The sequence below is a fragment of the Marmota marmota genome, unplaced genomic scaffold (assembly GCF_001458135.2).
Source record: "Marmota marmota marmota unplaced genomic scaffold, marMar, whole genome shotgun sequence".
Classification (NCBI taxonomy): Eukaryota; Metazoa; Chordata; class Mammalia; order Rodentia; family Sciuridae; genus Marmota; species Marmota marmota.
In genome coordinates this window covers 11,956,682-11,975,596 of record NW_026000075.1, presented here as the reverse complement: position 1 = coordinate 11,975,596, position 18,915 = coordinate 11,956,682, and the positions used below count along the sequence as shown (strand labels likewise).

Here is an 18,915-nt window from a genome sequence, read left to right as displayed (position 1 = left end):
AGAGGAGAGATTGGGTGGTTTCTGTTTGATGATAATCTAAGGAAAAGAAGCAACGGAGGTAATGTGCTGAGTGGTAACAGAAGCTCTGTGAAGGAAGAGGTTCAGAGCTAGAAAAACCCAGAAAAATGTAAGCTTCACAACACCCTAGACATAGTGAGGGGGACTCTAGATTTTCCAACTGCACATTGACAGGAAATCAGAACCAATTATTTTTTTTTTTAATTTTTTATACCTTTATTTTGTTTACTTTTTTTTTCTTTTTATGTGGTGCTGGGGATCGAACCCAGTGCCTCACGTGTGCTAGGCAAGCACTCTTCCACTGAGCCACAATTCCAGCCCTCCAGAACCAATTTTATTTGAATATCTCAGTATTCAGCCTACTGGAGATCTTAGGGGTTATACATTTATTATAGATGTGGTAATGCCAGCCACCTAAAGGTGTCATTTGGGTTAGGGACAATTCTTTTTCTATTTTTGGTACTACCCAGGATTGGTATATGGTGGGGACCCAATAAATTTTTACTGAACCATATTTCATCAGATTTTTGCCAACTATTTCTTATGGGTAGATGATAAAAATGACTAGCATTGTGTACCAGGCAGGGGATGCTGTGTGTGCATACTGTCATTTAAATCCTTACCCAAATCACTTGAGATATGGGTATGAAGGTTTATTATAGAAAGTGCACGAGTTTAGGAGTCACTTAGACCTATGTTATGCCTGAAGTTCAGCTTTAGAAATATTAAAAGAAAACTGGACATAAACCCAGGAGGAAAAAAATCAAACCTGCCATTCTTCCACCATTCAAGTTCGGAGAAGCCTCTTTGGGCTTTGAATGGCCAGATGTTGCTGGCTTGATGACTTTGCTTTGTTTCATCCCCAGCCAACTAAGTTAGAGAAACTCCATAAAGCATCCTGCCTCCACCCCTCCGTCTCTCCACAAAGCTGTAGGTGGGAACCAGGAAGAAAGAAAATGCTTTCCTTTATCTGGGTTTTTATAATCTGCAATATACAAAGGGGTTTTTAGGGTTGGCATGGGCATGGAGCCTGGCGGTGGCCTACTGAGCTATTAAAGAGTAGATAAGCCCTTTAGGCCACAGGGGGAAAGGTTACAGGGCCAGCTGCTTCCTCTGATAAGTTGCCTCCACTTGTGATAGGCCTGTGGGCAATCATGGTGTTGGAGCAGAATTGGTAGGAGGAGCTTGGGAAGTTACTGTGCCTTTGGGTCTTGTCAAATGTAAAGAACGTTTCTCTCTGAGTCAGATTTGCCTCCTATTATAAACTGGCTTGCAGAACATAGGGAGTGGAGCCACATGACCAAGAGAATCGCTGGTCAAATGATTCTGCTTTAACATGTTTCCTCTTTATGTGGGTCACAGCTGCAGCAGAAGGTGGGCCCTAGTTCTTACAATGCAGTTCTCAACTCTGGCTGTACATTAGATCTCCCCTTGGGAACCTTAACAATTACCAATCATTGGGCTCCACCCCTATCCAATCCAATTAGAATTTCAAGGAGTGAAGTCTGGGCATCAGTATTTTTAAAAAGAAATAAATAGAAATTAAAGGAAAATTAACAGAAAAGCCACAAATTACATGAAAATATTTGCAAAAATACATATCAAATAAAGAATGAGTATCCAGAATATATATATAGAACTCTTAAAAGTTAATAATAGAAAAACAAATAACCTAATTTAAAAATGGTAAAAGGTTTAAATAGACACTTCAACAAAGAGAACATTTGGATGGCAAATAAACATATACCAAAATATTCAACATCATTTGTAATTAAGGAAGTGCGAATTAAACCACACTAAGATATCACTGTGTACCTTTTAAAATGGCAAACAAATCAACAACCAAAATAACAACACCTGAAAATTCTGGGGGCTGGTAAGGAATGGAGCAATTAGAACTCTGATAACTGGCATGAATGAAAAATAATGCAGCCTTTGGAAAAAAAGTTTGGCTCTAACAAAGTTAAACAGCTACTTACCATACAAACCAGCAGTTCCACTCCTAAATATTCACTCACGAGAAATCACAACTGTGTTCACACAAAAACCTGTACATGAATATTTACAGTGACTTTATCCATAGTGACCACAGACTGGAAACAATCCAATTGCCCTTCAGCAGGCAAATGGATAAACCAACTGTGGTGTTCTCACACAATGAGATACGGCTTAGTGACAAGATGGAACCAACTTTGAATGCACATGACAACATAAATGAATCCCAACAGCATGTCTTACTAAGTGAAAGAGCCAAGATTCAAAAGGTGATATGCCAAATGATTCCCTTTCTATGGCATTCTTTAAAAGGCAAAATTGTAGGGTCAGAAAAAGGATGAGTGGTCGTCAGGGGCTAGGGGTAGGAGGAGGAGATAAATAGAGGTAGCTTGATGGAACATTTGGGGTGTGTGGAACTCTTCTGTACCTTGATTGTAGTGAAGGTTATATGATGGTATGTGTGCATTCAAATTCATAGAAATGAAAAAAAGGTGAATTTTACTATATGGAATTATAACTCAATAAAACTGACTCCCAAATCCATTATTCCAGAAAAAAGGAAAAGCTCTCAAGTGATTGAAATCAATAGTCATGGTTGAGTGTTTTTCTTGGCATAACAGATTTGTACCCAGGCTCTGTCATTTAAACCTTGGTTTTCACATATGTAATTTTGGAGATAATCAAACCTACATCTATTGTTTGGATGTGGTTTGTCCCCCAAAGTTTTCATGTTTTAGTAGCTTGGTCCCCAGTGTGGTATTGTAAGAGGTGGTGAGACCTTTGTGTGTGTGTGTGTGTGTGTGTGTAGGGGGTAGTGCTGATTGGGAGATGCTTGGGTCACTGAGGGTGCTACCCTCAAAAGGGATTAAGGTGGTTCTGGTAGGATCCTGGCTAGTACCTTTGAAAGTAAGTTGTCCTAGAAGAGTAAAACTGACCCCTTTCCTGTCTCTAACTTTCTGTCTCACCATGTGATCTTTCCTTTTCTTTTTTTTCAGATTATTTAATTTATTTATTTAAAGAAATAAATGACAGTGGAATGCATTAAAATTATTATTACATGAATACAGCACAATTTTTCATATCTCTGGTTGTATATAAAGTATGTTGACACCAATTTGTGTCTTCATACATGTACTTTGGATAATGATGTCCATCACATTCCATCATCCTTGCTAATCCCCTGCCTCCTCCCATTCCCTCCCTTCCTTTCCCCTATCTAGAATTCATCTATTCCTCCTATGCTCACCCTCCCTACCCCACTATGAGTCAGCCTCCTTATATCAGAGAAAACATTCGGCATTTGTTTTTTGGGGATTGGCTAACTTCACTTAGCATTATCTTCTCCAATGCCATCCATCAATCAACAAATATATGAAAAAATGTTCATCATCTTTAGCAATTATAGAAATGCAAATCAAAACTACTCTAAGATATCATCTCACTCCAGTCAGAATGGCAGCTATTATGAAGACAAACAACAATAAGTGTTGGCGAGGATGTGGGGAAAAAGGTACACTCATACATAGCTGGTGGGACTGCAAATTGGTGCAACCAATATGGAAAGCAGTATGGAGATTCCTTGGAAATCTGGGAATGGAACCACCATTTAACCCAGCTGTCCCTCTGCTTGGTCTATACCCAAAAGACTTAAAAACAGCATACTACAGGGACACAGCCACATCAGTGTTTATGGCAGCACAATTCACAATAGCTAAACTGTGGAGCCAACCTAGATGCCCTTCAGTGGATGAATGGATTAAAAAGATGTGGCATATATACACAATGGAATTTTACTTAGCAATAAAAGAGAACAAAATCATGGCATTTGCAGGTAAATGATCTTTCCTTTTCACACATGATGCCATCTGCTATGATATGTTATAATCAAAGGGGCACTTCTCCAGAGTTGGAGCTATATGTTATTTGTATGTTACCCAGATTCTGGTATTTTTTATAGCAATGGAAATAGACTAATATGCTTACCTAAAAAATACAATTACCTTGAAATATTGTGCTATATGGTGAGCACCTAACATAGGGTTTGGCACAAAATAATAATAATAATAGCTTATTCAGTGCTATGTGCTAGGCAATATATGGGCAATTTTTAGGCATCCAATTTAGTTTTTACATCGATTCTATGAAGTATGTATTTTTATTTTTAAAGTGGAGAAACTGAGGCTCAGAGAAGTTATGAAACTTGCTCAAGCTGACTGAACCAGATTCCAAGCCTGATTACTGAACCATTTCAAAATCTGTTTTAAATATTCCCTTCTGACCTCATTTTCTAGCCTCCCATCTCACTTTCTCAGTATTTATATTCCCATGATTTCCTGATCTCGTTGAAACCTCCAGTTTCTACAGATCCTACCACTATTCATGAATCATCACTGCTTTCATGTTTTCACTTTTCTCCTCGATCAGCCAACATTATGTTGTTCAGCATGGTTTGCTTTTCCTTTCCAAATGCCCTTAATTCCACTGCTCTTTTCTTCCTAGGCTCAAAAAAGCCAAATCTAGTTATTCTAATTAGCAATTATTGCTAGAGATAAATACACCACTGTGGAGATTGGACTTACCTCCAGGTGAGCCAGGTTTTAACAAAGGCCAGAAAGAGGAAATGGCCATGTACCCACAGGGTGGAGATAAAGGGAAGGTGGACTATTGTGGAATGAGAAGCAGTGGGAACCTGGTCTGGGGAGGCAATCTGGGGATGAAGATATGGGAGTGGACAGAAGATAGTGGGGTGAGGGGGACTTTAGTAACCCAAGATCTCAGGAGTGAGAGCCCTGGTTGAAGAAAACTGCTGGCAATATGCTAACGTTGGCATGAGTTATTTTGGTCCTGGCCGTGGCTGGGGCTAGGAGGATGCTGGCCGGCCCCAGCAGGGAGATGAGTCAGTTGCAAAGTGCAGAGGCGTGTTCTTCATGGGGCCATGTGTGACGAAGGGGAGAGGCAGGGTTTTTTTTTTTTTTTTTTTCCCTCTGGTGCTTGATGTCGTGGTGAAGACATCAGTTCCTGGGAAGTGCCAGGGTCTATGGTGGAGCTGGGCCCGTGATGTGCTGGTCGATGTTTAACAACTAACCCCCTGAGGAACAGCCACACAATGACAAAAAACACAGAGTCCCACCATTGTTGTTTCAGGTCAACACTGTAAAATCACTGATTGTAAAGTTGGAAAGAGGTTTGCACAGCCAGGGATCTTGGCAGCTGGTGCAAATTGGCTCCAGCACAACACTGTGCCCATCTGTGCAAAAGTCGAGATTCTATAGTGCTTATGAGAGCTGAGGCAGGAGGCAGGTTCCCGGGATGCAACTCGACCAGGTTCTGGTTTCTGTAGCACTGTGAAGGATAATTCATGATTTACTCCCAGGAATCATTGTGGTCTGGGGTCTGAGTCAAAATAGTACGGGGATCCTGGCACAGTGGCACATGCCTGTAATCCCAGCGGTTTAGGAGGTTAAGGCAGTAGGATTGTGAGTTCAAAGCCAGCTTCAGAAACTTAGCAAGGCTCTAAGCAATCCAGTAAAACCCTGTCTGTAAATAAAATTTGGAAAAGGGCTGGGGATGTGGCTCAGTGGTTGAGCACCCCTGGGTTCAATCCCCAGTACTATAAATAAATACATACATAAAAATTTAAAAAATAGGGGTTTAGAGAAAATTGTGTAGGCTTTATTAGCTGGGAAGAACTTGAGGCATCTGCCTCCTAGGTGTGTGTCTGCCTTTTGCCCTATCATCTCTGATAATAATTTTAGACCTATGGATTTCTGATGAATAAATTTCTTCATCAAAGGTGTTTGAAAACAATTGTGATCATGTTACTAGAATTTCAAGTATCCACCAAATTCACTCATGTGAATAATTTATTTTCATCTATAAAGGAGAACAATCCTCCATTCTGCAGAAACTTCAATTATTAGCATATTCATGCATATGAGAGAGTGACTTCAGGAAAAGGGGACAGTGGTAAGACTGACAGGAAGATCAGTCATGACAGACCTTTTTCTTATCAAATTAAAAAGGGGTCTGATGTGAACCTGCCTACTCTCACGTTGTGTGTTTGTGGTCTCTCTTTGTATCCTACATGCATGAAGGCCACCTAGCCTGGATGGATGGTGTCAGTGTCATGCTTTTCTTGTAGTGGTGTATACTGAACTCCTGGTGGGAGTTAGGTCCCAACTTCTTTTGCAACATTTGAAGGGACCAAACGCTCACTGCCTGACATGGGTTGATCCATAAGAGCTGCTACATACAAAAACCATTTTACCTTTGCAAAATCACACCAAGAAGCAGGAAGTTTTCCTTTTCCTTCTTTTTCAAGTTGTCCATTGACCTTCTTCGGATATTTGGGGAAGGTACTGTGGATTGCTACTCAAGAGAAGAGGTGGGAAGAGGGGAAGGCAATAGGGGAGTCGTCCCACAAATTAGAGTCCCACCATTGCTGGTTTCAGGTCAACAATGTAAAATCACTGATTGTAAAGTTGGAAAGAGGTTTGCACACGTATGTCCTGGTACCTTCTTTTTTAAAGTGAGTTTTGTGACTGTAAAGGGAAGAGAAGGAGCTAGTTGCTCAACCTCTGTAGATGATCAATCTGCTGAGGTGGTTGTGGCAGATGGCATTTTGTGATTCTCACAGTGACTTTAAATCTCCTAGCTTGGCTTCCTTCTTGGGAGGTACAGTGACAGTTTAAAGCTTATTGAACCCTAATTACGTCAGATTTATTGACTTATCATTTTGCTACTCTATTCTTTGTTATTATTTTTTATCCTTTGCCCCTCCCCCTAAAGGATTACCTATCTTCAGATATGAGGGAGAGATGAAATAGAAATAGAGCCATCAGAACATAACAGAGAATGAGAAATTGGGAGACATCTGGGCACCAGAATAATTATTTGCATTGAAAAAAACAAAGAAAAAGGAAGATATTACAACTGAGTCAAAACCTAGCTCCAATGCCCCTGCAGTGAAGGCAAAAAAAAAAAACCCTCACAATGAGCCAGTTCACTGCCAATTAGTACATCTCATCACCAAATACGCTGGAAAAATGGGATGAGCAGTACCTAGTTCAGCAAGCACGCCATCCATTTCCCTTCCCTGAGACAATTACCTGATAATATAGATGCAACGGCAGCAATGATGAAGGACACAATGACACCAGGTCCCGCCATTTCCTTGGCCACCAGGCCAGACACCACATACATGCCAGTGCCCACGCAGCTGCCAACGCCAAGAGAGATAAGGTCCATGGTGGTGAGCACCTGGGCGAGCTTGGTGCCATGTGCTGTAGTGGCCCCCGTTCCCTCCAGCATGGACTCCACTGGTTTGGTGCGTAGGATCCTGGAGTGCATGGCATACCAGGCTGACGCCCACTGCACTCGCCGGGGGTCCAGTGAGGCCAGGAAGCCACTCATCTTGAGTAATAGGAGTTGCAGTGAAGGTCAGCTGATGGAAGAGGGCTGCAGAAGACTTAGTGGATGGTTCTGGAATTCATCTAGTGAATAGGGATCTCCCTTTTAGGAAAGTTCCGCAGCAGAGCAGCCTTCTCCTGGGCATGAATATCTGCACATACACAAAAAGAACACAAGAAAGGAGAAGATGAGACCAAGTGGGAAACAAATGATGACTTGGAGGCATGGTTGAAGTGCACATCAGAGCTCGTTTGTCCTCTGTGCTCATAACATGGAAGGTTCCATTTGTCATGCTGTTCCCATCCAGTCCTAAGTGACAGTCTGAAGCTTCTGTGTTGCATAGTTGTTCTGAAGGGGTGCAATGAGTCAGGGCTTTGTCACTTAGGCTCTGAAACCTTGGGTAAGTCATTCCTCTGTGCTTCCATCTCAACTGTCTAGTGGGACAATGAAGTCTCCTAGTGCTCATGTGACCATTAGATGAGCATATGTCTATAAGGAGCTTACAACAGCACCAAACATGTGGAAAGTGCTCCTCTGTCTCAACTCTAAGTTCTTCTTTCTTGGCTCTGCCAAGACTTCACCTACGATTCTTCGGCAGGCTCTGTGGGGTCATGATACCTTTATTTTTTACACAAGGATGTAGAATGAGACCTATGATTCTTGAGAGGGGTTATGCCACCCATGGGGTCATTTTGAACTTGGATTTCAAATAAAATGAAAAATGCCTTGAGTGCTTTTTGCTCTTGAAGATTAGGGTGGCAAAGAGTACCTCCTGACATTTGGGGCTGGGGCAGAGACAGTAAATTTGTAGGACAGTATCCCATCACACAGCTTTCAAATATCTTGCCTGACATTCCTGTAGATGAGCAACCTGGTAATGATGATCTAAGGCTAGAACAATGTTGGATTGTTTTAATATGCAACTACATTGAATTCTCCAGGAAGGTAACTACAGGGCTCGGGGTTGTGGCTCGGTGGTAGAGCACTTGCCTAGCACGTGGGAGGCACTGGGTTTGATCCTCAGCACCTCATAAAAATAAATAAATAAAATAAAGATATTGCGTCCATACATATATGAAAGTAACTATAGGATAAATCAAAGAAAAGTCGTAATTTGTTTACTTTAGAACTGAAGAAGAATTGCCCACCATTTTGGAAAAACAACACTCCACGCAGTGCCACTCATGGTTTGTGTATGTCATTCACACCCCTGTAACAGCCTGTCATTTGGAACTGGCACATTTGCAGTGATTCTTCATATTTTGCAAGCATCTGACAACTTCACTTGGATATGCCGTGGAAATTTACATACTGAAATATGTTGGATATGGGCAGGTTATCCATGAATTCCACTTCAGTATACTACAGAGGACAAAATATTTATATTATATTTATATTTATATTATACAAAAGGATGCTTGGTCCGATAGAGTTGAGAACTATGGTTTTAGGTGATTTCTAAAATTTTGTCAAATTAGAAAACACAAATATTTTATGAAGCTACTTTCCTTGGAAGCCAGAGACTTTATAAGTAAGATTCTATAAAGAATTTTTTGCTGTCTAGCTAAACATTGATTCCAAGTACTATACTGTTAAGCGTAGACATTTACATGTATAATAAGTACCTGCTTACATAATCTACTATTATTAATTAATACTACTTAGCACTTAATGTAGCACTTATCTGTTTCTGAAGACTTTGCAAACACTATTTAATTAGGAAAATCAGGTGTGTGCGGCAGTTTGGTTCACAGGGGTTGGGTGACAGCCCTTCTGGTTTCATTTCCTCCTGGAGCCTAGAGTGTCCGCATTTCCCCTTCTCCTCCTTGCCCCCAATCTCCCCCTGCACCTCCTCCTCTTCCACCAATATACCAGGGAGGCTTCTAGAACTGCTTTAGTTGTAGTCTTGTGGGGAAAAGAGTGAACCTCTCTATTTAGTTTCAACTCATTCAGCATGAACTGAGCATTTGTTAACTGCCAAACATGGTGCTTGTGCTTGATTTGCTGGTGAACTGTTAGTCTGGGATGGTAGATGATGCCCACCTGCTTCATCCTGCAAATGAGAAGCCTTATTTGTTTTTTTTCTGAGAGGCTTGTCTTTTGTTATTTTTCTGATTACGGAAGCATTGCATGCCTGTTGCAGACAAGCGAGACAGTATAAATAATAAAAAAATGAGTAAATAAAGTACTACAACTAGCATCGGCCCATAAGCCCATGGTGTATTTTCTTTTAGACCCTTTTCTGCAAAAAATATGTGTAAGCATCTATTTGTATGGATATATGTGTGAGTGTGCACTTTATAAGTAGGATTATACCACTTATTTTGACTTAAAACTTTCTTGTTTTGCTTGACAGTATGTTAGAATGTTTTCTCAACTCTATGGTTATGGAACTATTTTAAATAACTGCATAGTCACTTCGTAATTCTGGCTTCACTAGTATTCTTACTCAGAAAACTGACTTGTTTGTCTTGGCTTTATTTCATTCATTTATTCAAGAAAATGTGCAAAAGAGTCTTCTCTGTGACAGCCAGCCTTGGGCATCAGTTGCTGGGGTAAATAAGATATCCCTGGTCCTGCTTTCCTGGAGCTGATGTTTGGTGAGGAGAGACAAAATACATCTGTCAACAAATGAACATAAGGGCTATATTATTGGTGGATGATGTCTCTCCCTCAAATTCATATGTTGAATCCTAACTCCCAATGCCTCAAAATTGTGGCTTAAATAAAAACAAGACTACTGTTTTCCTTAGGATGGGTTCTTTCATGCTGGAGTAGGATGGGATCCTAATCCAATATGATTGGAGTTCTTTTAAAAAAGGGACATTTGGACACAGATACACAAGGACAGTACCATGTGTATATGAAGGCAGAGGCTGGGGTGAGGGTCTATAAGACAAGGAACACCAAGAATTGCTGCTCAACCACCAGAAGCTGGAAAAGAGGCAGGGAGCAGATTCTTCCTCACAGTCCTCAGAAGAAACCAACTATTGATACCTTGACATTGGCTTCTAGCCTCCAGCATAGCATTGTTAAAACCAGCCAGTGTGCATTACTTTGTTATAGCAGCCCTAGAAAACTAGTACAGGCTCTAGAGGAAATAAAACAGGGTGATGAGAGGGGAACAGTCTCCAAAGACAGGGTATTGGCTCCTGCGTGACCATAAGGAGCCAGTCGTGTCAGAGGGCAGAGTAAAGGTGGGGTCTCCCCAAAACTGTGTGACTCCTACAGGGCAGGGAGGAAAAATTTGAGTGCCCTAAGTTAGCTGAGTGTCAACTAACTTAATCCTCACAACAAATTTGCCTTTGTAGAGGAGGTGATGGAGGCCAGGAGAGGGCAGTCACTTGCCCACAGTCAAGGTTTCCAAGCTCTTAAGGGACAGAAGCAGAACATGGCCTTGAGCATCTGCTTACAGAGCTCATGTCTGGACTGCTGGATCTCTTGCTGGAAGTGCATAGGGGTCATACTGTTGAGGAATTGGTAAGCCAAGATAAGCAGTTTGACTCTAAACACTGTGAGAAGCCATTGGAGGGTTTTATTATTTCTCTAAAAGTAGCTGCTGTGCAAAGTTTAGCAGAAGAGTCATGCTCTGAGGAACACTTTAAATCAGTCCTGGGGTGGATATATATGAAAAGTGAGTGGGGTACGGGTTTGCTGTAGAGGAAGGCTGCTAAGTGAACACAATCTCTGAGCCATTGCCAGCGCAATTCTGCAGCCAGGGCAGAGAGCGCACATAAAGGGGTTGTACACAGGAGAGAGACAGATAAACTTTCACAGGATGGAGAAGGGCCTCCTGGGCCACATGCTTTTGGAAACAAGGCGAGCGATCCCACGGCAGGGCATGACCATGGTAAATGCAGGTGGCTTCATTCCCAGCTTTTTGAGGAGTGGTGCATGGGTTTCCTCATCTTTAGGCTTCTTTGCAGTGGTCTCTTGATACACACTGGGATCACCCAGGGAGTTTTCAGAAAATCTGGGGTCTCAGCATCATCCAGAGATTCTGATTCAAGTTGTCTGAGATGTGGCTACATATAGGGATTCTTTAAAGCTCTAGAGCAACAAAGCTGAGGCCCCATGTCCCTTGTAGGCATAATGACTCAAGTGGGCCCTGGTGTCCCACAGATACCTCTTGTTTCCTGTCCTAGCCTGGGCTGGTGGTGGGGTCTTTCTTCAGGTCTTCTCTGCGGGCAACCACTCTGGATACTGCACAGGTATCCCAGGATACTTGTCCTGCTCAGCCCTTAATCAGACACCATCCCAAGAACACTGAGAAATAAACCTGGCCTATTAGGGAGACAGCAGGTTCTATTTGCATTCCATATACGTGGTAATTAGAAATCGGGGTGAAAATGTGGATAATTAACTGGAACAAAGATGGAGGGTGGCAAAAATTCCGTGCTGGCTCAATTCCCTTCACACATGAGGCTGAGCTCTGGCTTTATTGATGCAAACAGGGGTTTGGGGGCATTTCCTTTCTTGGTAGGAAATTTACTGGAGAGAACAAAATGTACAAAAGAAAACATGCTTCTAGGTGACTATTGACAATATCCATATTCATTACCCCCAGAATATGTTAATCAAAGACAGTTTTGGAAGCTTATTGCTGTTGTCTTTCCAAGATGAGCAATAAATGCGTGTTGTGCTTTCTCTAGCACTTTAATTCAAGTTTCTCAAAATACTTCACTGCTATAACTAAGGAAGGCTTATGAGGCCTCCGGGAGGGGAGAGTCATCATTGTGGTGTTTGCTGGCATGTTTGAGGGTTCATGGGCTCCAAGTATAATGATGGTAAGAGCAGGTTTGTTTCAGAATGCAAATGATTATGGTTTAGAAACTCACTGAAGAGGTAGGATTTAGAACGAGATTAGAGCCTACCTTTGGAGGTGAGGAAGGGAAGAAAATGAAGGCTAACAAAAGTAAACAGCCAAAAAAAAATATCATTCCTGCCTGATTTTGCAAACACACCAACGGATTACAAAACATTCCTGGTGAATAGTAGACCAGGCTTTGCCAGAGTATCTGGGGCAGCAGAGAACATTGGCTGATAGAGGCCGCCCCTGTGCATGGTTGGACAGTTATGAGGGCTGCAAAATCCTTCTCATCAATGTCCCCAAGCAAAATGAAGTAATAGAGTAAAAGTAGCCTGATTTTATGAGCTCTACCTGCTGATTGCAGGTCCAAATGCCCTTTCAGCCTGAGCTCCATCCCACTCCTGTATCCTGGAGTCTTGTGCTAACTTTCCCACTGGACTTACTGCTTCTCCTCCTCTGGATTGAGCTACTGGCTTCTGATTAAGGTATAATTTGGGAGCCAGTTTCCATAGTTTCAAATTCTGGCTCTGCCTTTACTAGCTAAATGACATTGGGCAGATTCTCTCAGTGCTTTGGTTTTGCCATCTGTAAAGTGGGGTAGCAATGGTACCTAGATCATAGGGTTGGGGTAAGGAGTGAAGGAGCTAATGAGCGAGAAACTTTTGCTATAGTCTTTCTTATAATGAGTATCAGGGAGTGTTAACCAGCATCATCCTGTGCTGGGCCTTAACCAGGTCTTCTTGTCCCCAACTGCAAACTTCCCTCCCATCTTCATTTCCCCAGACAGATCTCTGAGAGCCCTTGGCTTGCTTCTCAGTCTTTACCCAGGGATTGGTTCCTACAGAAACTTCCCTGGGTTCCTCTTGGCTGTAGACTTGGTTACCTTTTCTCAAGCTTGTAGACCCAGGCTTTCTTCTTCCGTGGCTGCCCTTATTTAAATGAACTCCTTGGCAGATTTCTTGGAGCTTAGGGTGCAATATCTCCTTTCATTCTTTGTAACCTTGACTTCCCCCACCTCCAAGATGCACACACACTGGTGGGTGTCTAGGACATGGTGGGTCTACTCAGTTACCAAATGAACCCTGAAATCATGATCCCCTCTGATGTTGGCATCTGCAGCTACACTGTTGCTCTTCTCTTCCTTCCAAACTTGCTTCATATAGCTCTGTGTTTGCACCTCAACTGTGGATATGCTTGTGTATCAGTTGCTATGACTTTATACTGGGTGGCCAGGTATAGGCCAGCTGTATCTGAATCTCAGGGTCTTCTCAGCCCTAACAGAACAACCTAGTAAATTGGATTGAGTTATGTGTCCTAATATCTCTCTTTTATTGTCTGCCATTTTGCCCTCTGAAACTATATCAAGTTGGGCTAATCTATTTATGGCTAATCCACTTCAAGTTTTCAAAGGCAGCTATCATTTTTTAAAGTCTTATGATCCCTAGGCCAAACCTTTTTAATTTCTTCTGTGATCAAATGTGGCTAACATGTTATAATTTCTAGATCAATCAATTCTTATTTGTAGTTCTTGAGCAGGTTGCAATTTATTATGGTTGATGTTTTTGACCATGAGAGAATGGTAAGGGAGATATTTTTGGTTGTTCTGGCTCCGTGTGTGTGTGTGTGTGTGTGCATGTGTGTATGTGTGTGTGTGTGTGTGTGTGTGTGTGTGTATTCCCACATACGAGCATTAGCATGCACCCTTAAATCATATAATACTGGTATTCACTTAGATATACAACTGGATTTAAAACTAGTGTTCCCTGCTTCTAATATTCCTAACTGCATCTTTGCTACGTGTTGATTGATTAAGCCACTTTTCAAATATTTTTTGCTACATATAACTTAATGATGTGCTAGCCTCCTTTGTATATGGCATCTCAGACACAGCTGACTTTGTTTTGCTTGGAACGTCTTTTGCATCTATTGCAACCCCATATATCTGCAGAAGAGGTGGTACCAATTCAGCTTCCTTTTCAAGGTTACTGTTTATTTTTCTACTTCTATATAAGTCATTGAGTATACTAATCGGTTTTTGCAGGAGTAACAAACAACTCTAAATTTCAGAAGGTTACACATGACATTTGTCTCTGGCTATGGCTCTACTCCAGGATGTGGGTTGGTTTTAGGTCTCTTCCTAAATCCAGACTGTGTATCTACTCCACATGTTTTCTTATTCTTGGACTCAGGATGATGGAGCAATCTCCATCTGACACAGGCTCTTCTCTCCAGGTGCAGGCCTGGGTCTCAGGACTGCTGGAAATGTGAAATGCCTCTTTTGCTTCTGGTGGGTTCTGGCACTTCCACTGGCTCTCTGTTGGCTAAAGTAGGTCATATGACTAAACCCAAAGTTAGTGGGAGGGGATGTATCCTCTCCCATTGGAAGCAGGTGAGTCACATGGCAAGGGACAAGGTTGTGTAATATTCTCATAAAGGAAGATGTGACTAATTGAGTTGAGAACATCTCACTGAGCCCTTGGTATGTATGAGGCAAAGCAATTGTATTTTTCTTTTGAGACTTTTTCAGAAATAAGCAGAAATCTGTTCACCTGAAACATAAGTTTAAAGAGAGTCTGATATGTTTATTCCTGTACTTCCACAATTAATTCTTTATAAAGATACAAATATTGATTTCCTTTAATGTCCAGTTTAAATTAAAAATTCATCTGCTCCACACTGAGCAGAATAAAACAAAGAGAAATCAGTTTGATTTTGTTTGCTTGAAATAAACAATTCTTTAAAAATGCTTATGAGGATAGTTGATCTTTTTCTGGTCTGGGATGATATCTCTACTTAAGAAAAAAGAAAAGTTTCACCAGGCATTGTGGTACATGCCTGTAATTCCAGCTACTCAGGAGGCTGAGGTGGGAGGATTTAAAGTTCAAAGCCAAACTCAGTGACTTAGCGAGGCCCTAAGCAACTTAGCAAGAACCTGTCTCAAAATAAAAAATAAAAAGGGCTGGGGATGTAGCTCAGTTGTAAAGCAGCCTGGGGTTCAATCCCCAGTACAAAAAAAAAATGTTTCCCATTCTGTTTTAGTTTGTCAATCAGCCTATGTATTTGGTGGGAATTGTTGTGAAAATGCTCTCAAGAGAACATCTGGCATCTACATGGAGAAGCAAGGAGAAACTTGTTCAGAGATTGGCTATTACCATAGAACACTGCTGTTCTCTAAAGCCTCAGCCTGGGAGGGCATCACAGTCTGACATCACCTTTCCCCTCCTCTCTTTCCCTCTCCCACAGACCCCAGGTCCAGGGCCTCAGGTCCCTACTGGGGCCCATGGATCTCTGAATGTGTGGTGACAGCCTGAATCACTTTTCCCTTCCACTGATGCCAGTTTGGGTGCCCCAGGACCGTGCTTTGTTTCATGTGTTCTTTGCTGGACCTACAGTCACAGTCACAGAGCCAGAGCTCAGGAAACGGGAAAACTGCATTCATCAGATTTTTGTTGGGAAACTCTTCTTTTAGAAGGACAAAGAAAATCAGTTAAGTCTTTCATGCCTCCAAAAAATATTTAAGAAGTTAAATTAGAATAATCTTCAAAGAAATGTTTAATGAGTCCTACTGTGTGCTTCACTCAATGGCAGATATTATGGTCATAAAAAAATTACTATGAGAATATCAAGAAGTTAGATGCAAAGTGTCTTCCGGGCAGCAGGTATCCTCTGTTCGTCCTTTTGGATTCTCTCACCAGTTCGCCAGCTGTGTCCTGGGGAGCTGACCAGCATGGAGCACATCAAAGGCTCCATGCCCTTTGGCTGGATTGGTCAATGGGAGGATGAGCAAGCCATCAGGAAACTGGAAGAGAGGGAGGCTAGGTATTTATCCCTAGCTGCCCCCACTAGGTCAGTGTGGGTTGACCAAGTCCATCCATTAGAGACCACTGTCCTTCTCAGGTGGCCTCTTTATGTGTTCCTTCTCTCTGGTCCTGATAATCCTTTGTTCTCCTTGTCCTTTTAGGCAGGGGGTGCTACCCATGTGTTTAGCTCCTGTGACTGCAGTTTGCCTCATAGTTTCTCTCTCCACTCCCACACCTTTGTATATAGTTCTTTTTATTAACTTGCCTCAAAATATCAGTTTTGAGTATATGCTTCCTGATGGATCCTGCCTGATAACATGGGTATGACCTGAGGGTGGGAAAGACCCAGGACAATCAACCATACTCTCTGTGGCTCCAGAGATATTGGGTTTGAACTCATAACAATGAGATCTGGGCTTTGACTCTGCTGCATGACCTCAAGTTTCTTAAAATCCCTGAGCTGCAATGTTTTCATCTGATGATGAATATAATATGGAGTTAAGCATCCTTTATCCAAAATACTTAGGGCCAGAAGTATTTTGGATTTTCAAATGTTTTTGTGGGGATTGGGATATTTGTGTGTGAATAATGAGATATCTTGGGGATGGGATTCAACTCTAAACATGAAATTCATTTATATTTCATATATTCCTTATATACATGGGCAGAAGGTAACTTTTTTAATATTTATTTTTTTAGTTGTAGTTGGACACAGTAGCTGTATTTCACTTATTTATTTTTATGTGGTGCTGAGGATCAAACTCAGGGTCCCGCTCCTGCCAGGTGAGTGCTCTTCCGCTGAGCCACAACCCCAGCCCCCAGAAGGCAACTTTATACAGTTTTTTTTTTTTTTTGGTGGACAAGTGTTCTGACTGTTTGCAGGGCTCTTGTCAAAGTAGGAGAGAGAACCATTTCAGTTTAGAAAACCTTTGAATGAATGGCTGGTAACACATTATTTTTTTTTTTCTGGCTCACATTTGACTAGCCAGAAAATTTAATTATCTAGAACATATTTTTCAAACATTCCAGTAACTTGGGATTTAACTGCATGCCTAAGATTTTGGGAAAGAGGATGAGCCCACCCCATACATAGATCATTTCTAAAACACATAAAGATTTTAAGGTTAACCTGTGAGAGGTGAGAGGGCACTATTGTAGGATGGGCATCTGATTGAAGGTCAAGAGACCTGAGGCTTGTCCTAGTCCTATGGGACAAGCTATAGGTGAGACCTTCAGTAAGCCACAGCTTGCTAAAGGTTCTGCTTTCTCATTTAGAAAAATCATGATAATGACTGACTTTTTGACACTACTGGGTTGCAAAGTGTAGTCATAGGTGATACCTAAGGTGGCTTTTTGCACAAAATTCTGATCTCAACTTCAAATACGATTTTAGAGGCCATTGTGTAATAGTGAGGTCATAGGATGTTTATGTTAGAGATCATCCAGCTTGGCACCTTCAAAGCCATGTGCCATCACAATGTCCCAGAGCCTCCAGATACACCTCCTTGGGTGAGCGCCCAACTCAGTATGTCCTCACACTCAAGACAGAAACACCAACTGGACTCCTAAGATACTGAAGAGACAGCAGGCTTCACTGAAAGGGCCTGACAAAAATAGAGAAATGCTGTCCCAGGTCACAGAGCTTCCTTCTGTGTTAGGGTCCTCTGACTGTTGGAACAAATAGCCATGTGCTCACTGGACAAAAACAAAGTAATTTGTCCTTTTACACCTCTGAGTATGAAGGGCTGTATACCTTGTGGATGCTGTAGGGGACAGTCTGTTCCCATGGGTTTCACAGCTTCTAGAATCTAGAGCTACTTTCCTTGGCTCATTATCCTTTTCTTCATCTTAAAGCCCAGAAGCCTAAGATCTTCTCTCTGAATCCCTGCCTCTTTCTTATAAGGACCTTGTGAGGACATTCGGCCCATCACTGAATCCAGGATAACCTCCCCATTTCAAGATCCCTAACTTAATCACCTCTGCAATGTCTCCTTTACCATATAAGATAACAGTCACAAGTTCCAAAGATTAGGAGTGGATATCTCCGGGGGAACATTATGGAGCACGTACACCTTCTAAGAACCGTTCTTATCTCAGACATGTCTTTCTTCATATTTCCACACTCAGTAACAAACTGTCACCTCTCTCTTCTCTCTTTTCCTGAAAAACAAAATGGACTCAACCTTTCTCTATATATTCTCTCCAAAACCATGTCCCTGATTAAAACAAAAACTTAACCCAAATGATAACTACTTACTGCCTCTCAAAAATACCCCTAAGCTGGGCTCAGTGGCGCATGCCTGTAATCCCAGTGGCTCGGGAGGCTGAGGCAGGAGGATCATGAGTTCAAAGCCAGCCTCAGCAAAAGGGAGGCACTAAGCAATTTGGTGAGACCCTGTTTATAAATAAAATACAAAATAGGGCTGGGGATGTGGCTCAGTGGTCAAATGCCCCTGAGTTCAATCTCCAGTACTAAAAAGAAAAAAGAAAGAAAGAAAGAAAGAAACCCACAGTAGAGTCGTTTGCCAAGCTACTCTCAGAGGAGCAGCTCTGGAGCCTGAGCCCTGCCATGACTTACCCACGGCCATGCACAGGTGATGCCACATCTCCTCACAGCCAACCCAGCACTTTCCCTTCTCTCCATATTTAAGAAGGTCAATGGAACAGCCTGTATTTTCTTTGTATGATATTGATCTCATGCAGGCATGGGATGATCTCATGAGGTTAGTCATTTGCCCAGTTGTCTATGTGGTGATGTTTCTTTTAAATGTATTCCTTGTAGGAGGCGAGGGAAGAGAGAAAGGTGACATAATGTTCTTCAAAACACTTGCTAGTGACTTGGCCTCCCTGGGAATCTCCTCATCCCAATCTGGAGAAGCACAG

At 41.9% G+C, this 18,915-nt stretch overlaps 1 protein-coding gene and 1 long non-coding RNA gene across 2 annotated transcripts in view; one reads left to right on the top strand and one right to left on the bottom strand.

Annotated features, from left to right (window-relative positions):
* Slc7a14 (solute carrier family 7 member 14) overlaps window positions 1-18,915 on the bottom strand; it is a 111,482-nt gene that overhangs the window by 51,538 nt on the left and 41,029 nt on the right. Inside the window, exon 2 of the mRNA XM_048814308.1 lies at window positions 7,122-7,573. Coding sequence (XP_048670265.1) covers window positions 7,122-7,425 — 304 coding nt within the window. The 5' untranslated portion in view covers window positions 7,426-7,573. The remainder of the gene's footprint in view (window positions 1-7,121; window positions 7,574-18,915) is intronic.
* The window catches only part of LOC125620062, a 74,028-nt gene that overhangs the window by 21,972 nt on the left and 33,141 nt on the right, over window positions 1-18,915 (top strand). The window lies entirely within an intron of this gene.